The 13,967-nt window shown below is 39.6% G+C and overlaps 1 protein-coding gene across 9 annotated transcripts in view; it reads right to left on the reverse strand.

Moving 5' to 3' along the window:
* Positions 1–13,967, reverse strand: part of CCDC15 (coiled-coil domain containing 15) — a 51,058-nt gene that overhangs the window by 20,312 nt on the left and 16,779 nt on the right. For 5 of the 9 annotated variants that reach the window (XM_081535055.1, XM_081535050.1, XM_081535058.1 and 2 more), the window contains 4 exons: positions 12,544–12,618; positions 11,521–11,643; positions 1,441–1,533; positions 1,185–1,288 (listed from right to left, as the gene is read on the reverse strand). In XM_081535055.1, the coding sequence (XP_081391181.1) occupies positions 1,185–1,288; positions 1,441–1,533; positions 11,521–11,643; positions 12,544–12,618 (395 nt within the window). The remainder of the gene's footprint in view (positions 1–1,184; positions 1,289–1,440; positions 1,534–11,520; positions 11,644–12,543; positions 12,619–13,967) is intronic. The other 4 variants (XM_081535057.1, XM_081535052.1, XM_081535056.1 and 1 more) reach the window with 1 other exon arrangement.

A 13,967-nucleotide genomic window follows, 5' to 3' on the forward strand; every position in this document is an offset into this window, starting at 1 on the left:
GGGGTTAGTCAGATTTCTATTTCTTCTTGCATTCATTTTGTTCTTTTTAAGAGTCTATTTCATCAAAGTGATCAAATTTTCTAATGTCTTCTTGTTAACATTTAATGTTTCTAGGCTCTGTAGTAATGGCTTCTTTTCCATTCCTAATATTGGTAAATGATGCCTTCTTTCTTTTCAAGTAACAGTTTTAATTCTTCCCTTCCAATTTAATGTCTTTTACTTATTTCTCTTGCCTAACTGCTCAGGCTAGGACTTCCTATACTATGCTGAATAGAAATGGCAAGAATAGGCATTCTTGTCTTGTTTCTGATTCTAAAGGAAAAGCTTTCAGCTTTTCACCATGGAGTATGATGTCAGCTATGGACCTGTCCCATATGGCCTTTATTATGTCAAGGTACATGTCCTCTATATTCGCTTTGTTGAGAGTTTTTATCATGAATGAATGTTGAATTTTGCCAAGTGCTTTTTCTGCGTCTGTTGAGACAATCACATGATCTTAATCATTCATTATGTTAATATGGTGTATCACGTTGATTGATTTGTGGATCTGAACCACCCTTGCATCTCTAGAATAAATTCCACTTGATCCTGGTGTGCAGTAGTTTCTTAGAAAAATGAACATCCTCTTACCATATAATCTAGCAAATGTACTCCTCATTATTTACCCGAAGGAGGTGAAAATTTATGCCCACACAAAACCTACACATGGATGTTTAAAGCAGCTTTATTATAACTGCCAAATCTTGGAAAAAAACCAAGATATCCTTCAGGAAGTGAATGGACAAATAAACTGTGGTACATCCAGATATTAGAGTACTATCTGTCCATGGGTAAAATAGGATAATGATGTGTCAGTATAGGTTTTTAAGTTGTAACAAATTTATCACTATGGTAAAGGATAGTGACAGTGGAGGAAGTAGTCCATGTGTAGGGGTAGGAAGTAAACAGGAACTTTCTGGACTTTCTGTTTAATTGTGCTATGAATCTAAAACTATTTCAAAAAATTAAATCTATTAAAAAAATATAAATCTTAACCATCTTTTAATATTGCAACCCAGATCAAAAATAGTTGTTTCCACTATGGATAAGAAGGCAAAACCACTGCCTGACTCTTTCTAAAATCTAGCTTCCAAAATGATCTTAACTGGTAATTTACAGCTCACAATGAAGATCAAAGAACTTACTTTTCACTTTTCTTCTTATGTTCTTTTTGCCTTTGTTGTTCTTTCACTTGTTCTCTTTCAATATCCATGAAAAGTCGTCTATACCTCAGGTATTGCTTTTGACGCTAAAGAAGAGAAGTAAAAATTTTTAAGACTCTGCTCTCAGACTTTCCAGGAAAGGAAAATATCCTTATACTACTAGCTCACGTGTTAGGACACAACAAGTTGCTTCCAATCTCACATATACTGATGTCCAAAAGCCATTACCACTACATACCTCTTTCCTGTCTTCCTCTTGACTTACTCCAGACTGAAGTGCCAGGGGAGTTTGAAATTCAGTGTGCAATCTTGATTGATACTCATCACCAACCTGTTAGGAAGTCCAGTCACACAAAGTGACAAAACTGCCGAAAGCTAGCCCTATGCATGCTTTTGATAATTTTATCTACTAATTCTTTCCTCCTGCAATCTTGTGCTCAACTAGATTTAAAAAGTTTAAAAATATATATGTATATAAAATTCCTTTTAAAAATAAAAGGAATTAATCAAACAAAAACAAAAGACTCAGGTCAAAGACATGGATGAATTCATGGCAAATCAAAATGTTCAGAAGCCTTCTAAAATGGTCACTCGAAATCATTCTATTATGACTGTGTGCTTGGGGTCGAAACTAGGATATAAAATTAGATCCCTTAATATCTCATATCTATAATAATTTTCAATTTGTACACATTCTTGATGGTGTGAATTTAGAGAATAAAACCTTGAAAGAAAACATTAGAGCAATCAGCTGTCATGGCAGGGAAGAAACTAGAGCTTATTTTCCCCCAAGTACTAGGAAAGCCTGTTGACATAACTTAGTATACTTACTTTGACATTATATGGCTCAAATTTGTTCTCTAACTTTTAGAAATACAAGTTTAAAATTACTTTGATCTTTTTAGCTTAAAAGTTATTTATCAAAAAAAAAGTTGTTTATCTGTCAGCAAAGTTGCAAGATACAAGATCAGTATGCAAAAATAAATTACATTTTTATGTACTTGCAATGAACAATTTGAAAATGAAATTAAAGGTAAAATCCATATAATATACATCAAAACAGACCTTAGGAATAAATTTAACAAAGGAAATATAAATTGTATACACTGAAACCTACAAAACCATGTTAAAAGAAATAAAAGATCTAATTGAGTGGAAAGACATCTCTCGTTCATCAATCAGAAGACTTAATACTGTTGAGATGGCAAATGAATCAACAGATTTAATGCAGTCTGCATCAACATTTAAGCTGACAGGACTTCCCTGGCAGTCCAATGGTTAATATTTCACCTTCTAGACTTCCCTGCTGGTCCAGTGGTTAAGAATCCACCTGCCAATGCAGGGGATGTGAGTTTGATCCTTGGTCTAGGAATATTCCACATGCTGCAGGCAACGAAGCCCATGCGCCACAACTACTCAGCCCATGCTCTAGAGCCTGTGTGCCACAACTACTGAAGCCTGCACACCCTCGAGCCTGGGCTCTTCAACACGAGAAGCCATGGCAATGAAAAGCCTGCACAGCACAGCTAGACAAAGCCTTCCGGCAGCATTGAAGACTCACCTTCCAATGCAGGAGACGGGCGTTTGACCCCTGTTCAGGGAGCTAAGATCTCAACGGCCTTGCAGCACAAAAACCAAAGCATAAGACAGAAGCAATATTGAAAAAAAAACAACTCAATAAAGACTTCAAAAATGGTCCACATTAAAAAAAATCTTACAAAAAAATTCAGTTTACTTCTCTGTAGAAGTTGACAAGGTAAAATCCTTAAATTCATATGAGGGACCCAGAATAGCTGAGATGATCTTGAAACAGAGAACAAAGTTGGAGAACTCACTCTTTTCAATTCAAAACTTATTACAAAGCTACACTAATCAACACAGTGTGGTTCTAGCATAAGGACAGACACACAGATCAGTGGAACGGAACTGGTAGTTCAGAAGTTAACTCATATTTACAATCAACTGATTTTTGACAAGAGTGATGAGAATTCAGTGGGTAAGAAGAGTCTTTTCAACAAATGATGTTGGGTCACCCTGGATACCCACATGCAGAAAAGAATGAAACTGGACCCCTATCCAACACCATATATGAAGATTAATGCAAAGTGGATCACAGATCTGAATGCAAGAGATGTAAGATTCTTAGAGAAATACAAAGGAGTAAATCTTCATGACCTTGGATTAGGTAATGGTTTCTTAGACATGACATCAAAAGCACAAACCACAAAAAAGTAAATAATATGGATTTCATCAAAATTAAAAATTTCTGTGCTGCAAAAGAAACCAGTGACAAAGTGAAAAGACAACCCACAGGATAGGAGAAAAAATTTGCAAATCACAAAATAAATAAGGGTACTATGTGTAGAATATATTAAGAACTCACACAACTTAATAATCAAAAGACAAATAATCCAATTAGAAATTGGGCAGAGGATTTAATAGTTTTCTAAAGAAAATACACATATGGCCAATAAGCACATGAAAAAGATGCTCATCATTAATCATCAAGAAAATGTAAACCAAAACCACAATGAGATATCACTGCACACCCATTGAGAGAGCTATAATTAAAAAGACAAAAGATAATAACAAGTGTTGGTGAGGATGTGGAGAAACAGAAACCTCATAATACTGTTGGTAAGAAGGAACGGCACTGTGCCACTTTGGAAACCAGTCTGGCAGTTCCTCCCCAAAGGTTAAGCATATGGATACCATAAGTCTCAGCAATTTCCCTCCTACTTAACACACCCAAGGAAAATGGAAACACGTATCACAGAAACACTTATAAACAATGCTCACAGCAGCACTATTCACTGTTAATAGTCAAGAAGTAGAAACAATCCAAATGCCTACCAACTGATGAATGGATAAAAAAATGTGCTACATGTATACAAGGGAATATTGTCCAACAAATAGGAATGAAGCATTGCTACATGCCACAAGGTCTATGAACTTGGAAAACATTATGCTAAGTGAAAGAACTCAGTGATAAAAGGCCATTCTATGATCCCATTTATATAAAATGTCCAGAATAGGCAAATCTAGAGAGATAAAAAGTAGACTAGTGGTTGCCTAGGACTGGGGTTAGGGGTAAGGGGCAAAAGGGACTGAGTGGTTGCTAAAGTGTATGTGACTTCTGGGTAGTGATGAAATATTCTAGAAGTGACTATGGCAAAGTTTGCGCAACATTCTGAATTTAGTAAAAACACTGAATTGTACATTTTCAGCGGGTTACCTGTATGGTATACAAAGCAGCCACTCTTCATTATTTGACTACTCCTTATTTATGAATAAGGAGCTACCCCGGGCCAGAGGCCGGGGGTGGCAGCCGAAAGGAGCTAGCCCACGCTCGAGGCCAGGGGCGGCCGAGAAGAGTTACCCCAGGTCCAAGGAGCGGCGGCTGCGTGGGCACAGGAGGGCTGAGAGGAGTTACTCCACATTCAAGGTCAATAGGCGCCGTCGTGAGTAGATACCCCTTGTCCAAGGAAAGGAGCAACAGCTGCACTTTGCTGGAGCAGCCGTGAAGAGATACCCCACGTCCAAGGTAAGAGAAACCCAAGTAAGACGGTAGGTGTTGTGAGAGGGCATCAGAGGGAGACACACTGAAACTATAATCACAGAAAACTAGCTAATCTGATCACACGGACCACAGCCCTGTCTATCTCAATGAAACTAAGCCATGCCATGTGGGGCCACCAAAGACGGATAGGTCATGGTGGAGAGGTCTGACAGAATGTGGTCCACTGGAGAAGGGCATGGCAAACCACTTCAGTATTCTTGCCTTGAGAACCCCATGAATAGTATGAAAAGGCAAAAAGATAGGACACTGAAAGATGAACTCCCCAGGTCGGTAGGTGCCCAATATACTACTGGAGATCAGTGGAGAAATAACTCCAGAAAGAATGATGGGATGGAGCCAAAGCAAAAACAATACCCAGCTGTGGATGTGACTGGTGATAGAAGCAAAGTCCGATGCTGTGAAGAGCAATATTGCATAGGAACCTGGAATGTTAGGTCCATGAATCAAGGCAAATTGGAAGTGGTCAAACAGGAGATGGCAAGAGTGAATGTCGACATTCTAGGAATCAGTGAATTAAGATGGACTGGAATGGGTGAATTTAACTCAGATGACCGTTATATCTACTACTGTGGGCAGGAATCCCTTAGAAGTAATGGAGTAGCCATCATGGTCAACAAGAGTCCGAAATGCAGTACTTGGATGCAATCTCAAAAATGACAGAATGATCTCTGTTTGTTTCCAAGGCAAACCATTCAATATCATGGTAATCCAACTCTATGCCCCGACCAGTAACGCTGAATAAGCTGAACTTGAATGGTTCTATTAAGACATTTTAGAACTAACACCCAAAAGAGATGTCCTTTTCATTATAGGGGACTGGAATGCAAAAGTAGGAAGTCAGGAAACACCTGGCGTAACAGGTAAATTTGGCCTTGGAGTACAGAATGAAGAAGGGCAAAGGCTAATAGAGTTTTGCCAAGAGAACGCACTGGTCATAGCAAACACCCTCTTCCAACAACACAAGAGAAGACTCTACACATGGACATCACCAGATGGTCAACACCAAAATCAAACTGATTACATTCTTTGCAGCCAAAGAGGGAGAAGCTCTATACAGTCAGCAAAAACAAGACCAGGAGCAGACTGTGGCTCAGATCATTAACTCCTTATTGCCAAATTCAGACTTAAATTGAAGAAAGTAGGGAAAACCACTAGACCATTCAGGTATGACCTAAATCAAATCCCTTATGATTATACAGTGGAAGTGACAAATAGATTTAAGGGACTAGATCTGATAGACAGAGTGCCTGAGGAACTATGGACAGAGGTTCATGACATTGTACAGGAGACAGGGATCAAGACCATCACCATGGAAAAGAAAGGCAAAAAAGCAAAATGGCTGTCTGAGGAGGTCTTACAAATAGCTGGGGAAAGAAGAGAAGCTAACAGCAAAAGAGAAAAGTAAAGATATTCCCATCAGAATGCAGAGTTCCAAAGAATAGCAAGGAGAGATAAGAAAGCCTTCCTCAGCGATCAATGCAAAGAAATAGAGGAAAACAACAGAATGGGAAAGACTAGAGATCTCTTCAAGAAAATTAGAGATACCAAGGGAACACTTCATGCAAAGATGGGCTCGATAAAGGACAGAAATGGTATGGACCTAACAGAAGCAGAAGATATTAAGAAGAGGTGGCAAGAATACACAGAAGAACTGTACAAAAAAGATCCTTCACGACCCAGATAATCACGATGGTTTGATCACTCACCTAGAGCCAGACATCTTGGAATGTGAAGTCAAGTGGGCCTTAGAAAGCATCACTACAAACAAAGCTAGTGGAGGTGATGGAATTCCAGTTGAGCTATTTCAAATTCTGAAAGATGACGCTGTGAAAGTGCTGCACTCAATATGCCAGCAAATCTGGAAAACTCAGCAGTGGCCACAGGACTGGAAAAGGTCAGTTTTCATTCCAATCCCAAAGAAAGGCAATGCCAAAGAATGCTCAAACTACTGCACAATTGCACTCATCTCACATGCTAGTAAAGTAATGCTCAAAATTCTCCAAGCCAGGCTTCAGCAATACGTGAACCGTGAACTTCCAGATGTTCAAGCTGGTTTTAGAAAAGGCAGAGGAACTAGAGATCAAATTGCCAATATCCGCTGGATCATCGAAAAAGCAAGAGAGTTCCAGAAAAACATCTATTTCTGCTTTATTGACTATGCCAAAGCCTTTGACTGTGTGGATCACAATAAACTGTGGAAAATTCTGAAAGAGATGGGAATACCAGACCATCTGACCTGTCTCTTAAGAAACCTGTATTCAGGTCAGGAAGCAACAGTTAGAACTGGACATGGAACAACAGACTGGTTCCAAATAGGAAAAGGAGTATGCCAAGGCTGTATATTGTCACCCTGCTTATTTAACTTATATGCAGAGCACATCATGAGAAACGCTGGGCTGGAAGAAACACAAGCTGGAATCAAGTTTGTTGGGAGAAATATCAATAACCTCAGATATGCAGATGACACCACCCTTACGGCAGAAAGCGAAGAAGAACTAGAGCCTCTTGATGAAAGTGAAAGAGGAGAGTGAAAAAGTTGGCTTAAAGCTCAACGTTCAGAAAACTTAAGATGATGGCATCTGGTCCCATCATTTCATGGCAAATAGATGAGGAAACAGTGGAAACAGTGTCAGACTTTATTTTTTGGGGCTCCAAAATCACTGCTGATGGTGATTGCAGCCATGAAATTAAAAGACGCTTATTCCTTGGAAAGAAGGTTATGACCAACCTAGATAGCATATTAAAAAGCAGAGACACTACTTTGTCAACAAAGGTCCATCTATTCAAGGCTATGGTTTTTCCAGTGGTCATGTATAGATGTGAGAGTTGGACGGTGAAGAAAGATGAGTGCCGAAGAATTGATGCTTTTGAACTGTGGTGTTGGAGAAGACTCTTGAGAGTCCCTTGGACTGCAAGGAGATCCAACCAGTCCATCCTAAAGGAGATCAGTCCTGAGTGTTCACTGGAAGGACTGATGTTGAAGCTGAAACTCCAATACTTTGGCCACCTCATGCGAAGAGTTGACTCATTGGAAAAGACCCTAATGCTGGGTAGGATTGGGGGCAGGAGGAGAAGGGGATGACAGAGGATGAGATGGTTGGATGGCATCACCGACTCGATGGACATGGGTTTGGGTAAATTCCGGGAGTTGGTAATGGACAGGGAGGCCTGGCGTGCTGCGATTCATGGGGTCGCAAAGAGTCGGACACGACTGAGCGACTGAACTGAACTATTTGTGAATTTGCCTATTCATCAAAATGTATTTGTTATCATAGAATTAATGCTCACAGTGCTTGTGGTCACCTCCAGACATGAACAGTACTGTGAAAAATCTGAGTCATCAGATGGACATGTTGCCAGCTAAGGTCAAACACGGTGAAGCTCTGCCTTCTTGTTTCAGCCTTCATACTGTAAACAAGTATCCTTTCAAATGTACATTGAGTGCAAAGCTTTTTGCATTTTTGTGCTTTTTTTGTTGATTGTGCTGTTTAAAACACCCCTCAAGCACAGTGCTCAAGTATTACCTGGTGTTTTTAGCATAAGAAGGTTGTGATGTGCCTTATGGAGAAAATACATCTATTAGATAAGCTTCATTCAGGGATGAGCTATAGTGCCGTTGGCCCTGAGTCCAATGTTAATGAATCAACAATACATATTAATAAGGTGTCTAAATAGAAATTCACACAAAACAGTTAAACAATGGTTCAGTAGTGACTAAAATTCAGTTGCAGTATTTATGGCAAGTTTATAGAACATAACTATTATGAATAAAGAGAATTGACTATATATCTCAATAAGGTTTGTTTGTTACAGATAAAATCTAAAAACAATATGTAGCAAAAGGTTAATGGTGGCTATCTCTGTAATTTGGGGTCTTTTTTCCTTTTTATTTGTATTTCCTTTTTGCTGTAATAAAAATGAAATTATTTTTTCTGCTTTCATAAAAGTAAGAAAGGACTGCCCCAGTAGTCCAGTGGTTAAGAATCTGCCTGCCAATGGAGGAGACACAGGTTTGATCCCTGGTCCAGAAGATTCCACATGCTGTGGAGCAGCCAAGCCCGTGCGTCTCAACCACTGAAGCCCATGGCCCTAGAGCCTGTGTGCCGCAACAAGAGCAGCCACCGCAAAGAGATGCCAGCACACCACAGCTCCAGAGAGCCTGCATGCAGCAATGAAGACCCGTGTGGCCAAAAATAAATAAATATAGGAAAAAACATTTTTTTAAAGTAAGAAAAATCAGACTTCCAGCACTGGCCAAGGAGTAAGCCCATTCTGAGGCTCTAGCTCTCTCTCACTGATTCTAAGTAAAAATTGTAGGAAATGTGGCTCCAAGAATCTGGAGAGTAGATGGGTGGAGTACCCTGAAGAGGGGTGAGTTTGGAACGTTACTCAATACTCCGTAATAACCTCAATGGGAAAAAGAATCTAAAAGAGAATGCAGATATGTATATGCATGACTGAGTCACTTTACCTGAAACTAATACAACATTGTAAATCAACTATAATCCAATAAAAATTAATTTAAAAAAAAGAGGAGTGAGTTAGAAAAGTGCATTCCTTAATCACCCCTGAGCTGTGCTGCCTGGGATGGACTTAATGGAGTATAAGGAAGGCTTTGAGAACTGAACTAACATTGGAGCTGCTATTCACAGAAGATGAGAGAGAACTTGGAGTCTGAACTTAACCAGGTCAACTACCTGCTGGAACAAAAAATGTAACATTCTTCAGAGAATTTTAACTAGAAGTCAGTCTCACAATATAATTTTCAAAACTGGACCCAGAAGAAAACATGGAAAGTGAATCCAGAATATGGATCCAAAGAAAGACAACTCTGGGATGGGACATTCCTGGTGGTGCAGTGGTTAAGACTCCCCACTCCCAATGCAGGGGGCCTAGGTTCGATACCTGGTCAGAGAACTAAGATCTTGTGTGCCACACAGTCAAAAAAATAAAAAAAAATAAAAAAGACAACTCTTCCTATGAGATTGGTAGAAACAGGTAAGAATGGCAAAAGAGTAAACAGTCAAGGGAGTTACTAAATGATGGCCTCTTTTTTAATGAAAATCAGAGAGTATAGGGGTGCAGAAAGAACTTTATGGAATATTTAAGGTTTGGAATTATCAGTGTGGGCCATGGGTGAGGGAGCTTACAAGTGGCAACTGAGAAAAACACCAAGCAGCACTGGGGATCCAGTTGTGACTGTAAAACCCTAAGTATGAATGTGTATAAATCTACACCATTAAAGGGCTGTTTTTTACAATAAACCTGGATTATTCATGAGTCTGAAAGGTGAAAGGACTGATCTAGGATTTTCAGGGCTGGTGTGACAGAAGGACAAGAAGAAGAGGTTCTGACTATTAAAGCAGCATCCTGAATCAAACAGTCAGGATTAGGTAACCCTCTTCTTGCTCAGTTAATGGCCTATCCATTCTCTACCACTAATTACACTGCTTCATAATTATTGCTTATTTGTCAGTCTCTCTTCTTCAGACGATCTGAAATTTGAGTGCTAAGTCTTATTCACAGCTATATCTTTAATATTTAAAACCTAAACAATGGCTAACACCAAACTGGTGCTCAATAAACATTTGACTGACTGACCAATTCTTTCTAAACAAATTTAGCAAGAGACAAGCAGGTACTAGGCACCATGCTAAAGGCTGTCCACACTCCAATAAACAAAACAGGTGGGCTATCTCTCTTCATAAAGCTTACAGACTACTGGAAAACATGGAAATAAGTAATTACCAACTGTCTTGTGTATGCAGAAGGAAACAAACAGAATGCAGGGACAGAGATAAAACACAAAAGGGGAGGAGGCCTAATCTTGATAAGATGATCAGAGTAGAAGTTGAAGTTGAAACCTAAAGGATGAGAAGGGACAAGCTTCGCAAAGAAAAAAAGACTCTCAAAAAGAGGAAAAAAACATGCAAAGGACCAGAAGCAGAAAGGGCTTGCAGAATACAGAAATGGCGATGCAGAATAAAACACAACAGCCTTCCCTTAGGCCAACCTTAAAGACCCAAACCAAAAATAACAAAGAAGCTGCAGTTTAGTCTGAAAAGCTCAGCCCAAGTCCTTCTTTCTGCCTTTCTTCCTCCTTTTCTTTCTGCTCTCTTAAAAGGACCAAGGGAAAATTTCTCTTTATCTCTTTCATATATTCTAACAATGCTAGTTGCTTGAAGGCTCTGTTTCTAAAATAACAAAAAACCAGGAGTTAGAAATTATACAGAGTGTAAAATTCTGATGGGAATAAATTAGACTTCAGTTATAGGGAAATCTCAGTAGGCCAGAGTACCATGACATTTTCTTGGAAAACATAACCCTAACAAGTTCCAGCCTAAATGTCCCAGTGATCCTGCCTTATGCTCTACCAAGTTCCTGATGAGGATCTAGTGCTGGCTGTTGGGTGTAAGATCCTCCTGATCCCGACCCTTCAGAAACCACCTCCTTCTTTCCTTCTCATAAAAGAAGAGACACCAAAAATACACCTTTTATAAGAGAACACACACATAAAAAATACAATTTTTCCAATAGGCCACAAGTGTTTCTGATAATAGTCTAGTCTTCAGGGAGCGATCTTAGGTCAGGATAGGTTTCACACACCATAAAATAAACTAAGAATCTGCTCTTTGCTCAGCCTTACCGTTCCCAGCTCAGCAGGTACCTATGACCCTACTAGTATGACCCCAGTATGACCCTATCTAAATCCACTGCTCACACTCTAGTCTGCTCTACCTGTCTTCTGCTGGAAGCCTCTCTCTGCTGCTTGGGTGCAAGATGATGACGGCCATCCAGAAGCAAATCTTCCTTCCATCTTTCAGCTGTTCCAACAGATGGTTGTTGCACGGAGCATAAGCTCTAAAAGATACAAAAGCGTTCACCAAATTGCATAAGCAGTGACATGATGGTGGTGAAAATACTTTAGGCTGCAGTGATAGCCTTGATGTAATCTAAACATGTCAAAAGAGTCTGATGCATTAGGGCATGAAAGTAGACTCTACACTTCTTGCCACTACTATGGATCTTAACTGTATCTGTGAAGCAATCCTACGTTTCTCTATGGGTAAAACAAGGATAATAGTGGCATCGATCTCCCAGGGTTATTTTGAGAGTTTAATGAGACAATGGATACAAAGTTCTAGAACCATTGTGGCTATGGTAAATGTTTAATGAATTTAAGCTGTTATTCATAATGATACTAAAAACATTACTAATACTATTAATAAGAGATAACACTATCATCATTGCTTGCTAGCAGCGTAGCTCTGGCAAGCCCGTATCAACTCTCACTAATTGGCTTTCTGCTCCTTACTCTTCACTATACCAAGCTCTACCTGTTCTCTGGCAGAGACTGGATCCTGGATTTCATGAACGACACATTCACAGTGCTCCAGAAATAGCTCCTTTCTCTATCTCTCATCTGTCATATTATGCGAGGCCTGCCCGTAGTTCCTGTGCTAAAAGAATAGAAACCTTGAACAACTGTCCAAGAAGTAGCAATCAGGCCAGGGCCCTAGCAAAAGCTTAATGAAGAGGCCAGAACCAGTCTCAACAGGGCAGAACAGTCACAGAACAAGAGGACATTATACCTTTGCCCATTGTTATTGACCTTAACAGTAAATCCCTGAAGCAGTTATGACTTTGCCCTGCCAATCTGGAATTCAAACCTAAGGAATCTACTGTCACTTACTCCCCACTATATTCTGTTCTACTTACTCTCTGGGAAAGGCTAGGTCTTGAACACTGGGTGAGACATACCAACCACACTCCAGAAGCAATTCCTCTTCCAAGCTCCCATTTCTTGAAACATGAGGGTTGCTTAATAGACTTGCTCTAAAGGAACAACAAAATACAAAACTAATTGAGCAAAAATAATAGGTTAGTACTGTACACTTCAGTGACAAGCCAAAACAATGATACTGGGGGAGGATAATTTAACAGGTGTGTGTATGTGTGTATTCAATATAAAATTTCCAAACATACATCAAAGTAGAAAAAAAATAGTATAAGGAATCCAAAGATACCCATCACCCAGTGTCAGCAATTAGCAACACCATGTTTTTTCATACATGTTTTCTTCCACATTTTTCCTAGAGTATTTGAAAGCAAATCCTAGATTATTCTGGTTTTTTCTTTTTCTTTTTTTGCATAGGGTAACTCTTTATTCAACAACACGTTTAGAATAAGATAAGGCAACAAGAAAATATCCTTATAAAGTTGCCAACATTTTCTCAGGTAAAGCCAGGAAACAAGCTTGTGTCATCTCCCTTAAGGATGCCTACTCAATGTCCCTAGTAATTCCATGCACAAACACTAGAAGTAGTGAAGTCTGGGAAGTTTTGAGTGGCAAACAGCTTGTTTTGTTCTTCATCATCACTGGTCCGCAAACTGAATGTCTGGCTTTGGTGTAGTGCTTCAGCTGCCCAAGAGTAGAATTCCTTCAATGTACAGAAGACTAAATGTCCAAAGCCAAATTTACTAAAGGACTTGAGTTTACCAAGAACTATTTACTGACAATCAATCAATTATATAAGTAAAATTTATCTCTTATTTGGCCCAAATGACAGACATATGCTTTGTCACCTGGACTCTCTTTAGATCTGCACATTCTGAAATAAATGAAGGCATCATACTCTCAGCCTAATGACAGAAGCTTTAATTCTATGCAGCCTACATACAAGCTAGCTTGACAAGCTCTAGCCCAAATCTTAAGTAATCTCAGTTCAGTTCAGTTCAGTCGCTCAGTCGTGTCCAACTCTTTGCGACCCCATGGACTGCAGCACACCAGGTCTCCCTGTCCATCACCAACTCCTGGAGTTTACTCATACTCATGTCCATTGAGTCGGTGATGCCATCCCACCATCTCACCCTCTGTCATCCCCTTCTCCTGCCTTCAATCTTGCCCAGTATCAGAGTCTTTTCCAATGAGTCAGTTCTTTGCATCAGGTGGCCAAAGTATTGGAGTTTCAGCTTCAGCAGTAGTCCTTCCAATGAATATTCAGGACTGATTTCCTTTAGGATGGACTGGTTGGATCTCCTTGCACTCCAAGGGACTCTCAAGAGCCTTCTCCAACAACCCAGTTCAAAAGCATCAATTCTTCAGTGCTCAGCTTTCTTTATAGTCCAACTCTCACATCCATACATGACTACTGGAAAAACCATAGCTTTGACTAGATGGACCT

This window comes from Giraffa tippelskirchi, chromosome 10 (genome assembly GCF_054371585.1).
Source record: "Giraffa tippelskirchi isolate mGirTip1 chromosome 10, T2T-mGirTip1v1.2.pri, whole genome shotgun sequence".
NCBI classification, from domain to species: Eukaryota; Metazoa; Chordata; class Mammalia; order Artiodactyla; family Giraffidae; genus Giraffa; species Giraffa tippelskirchi.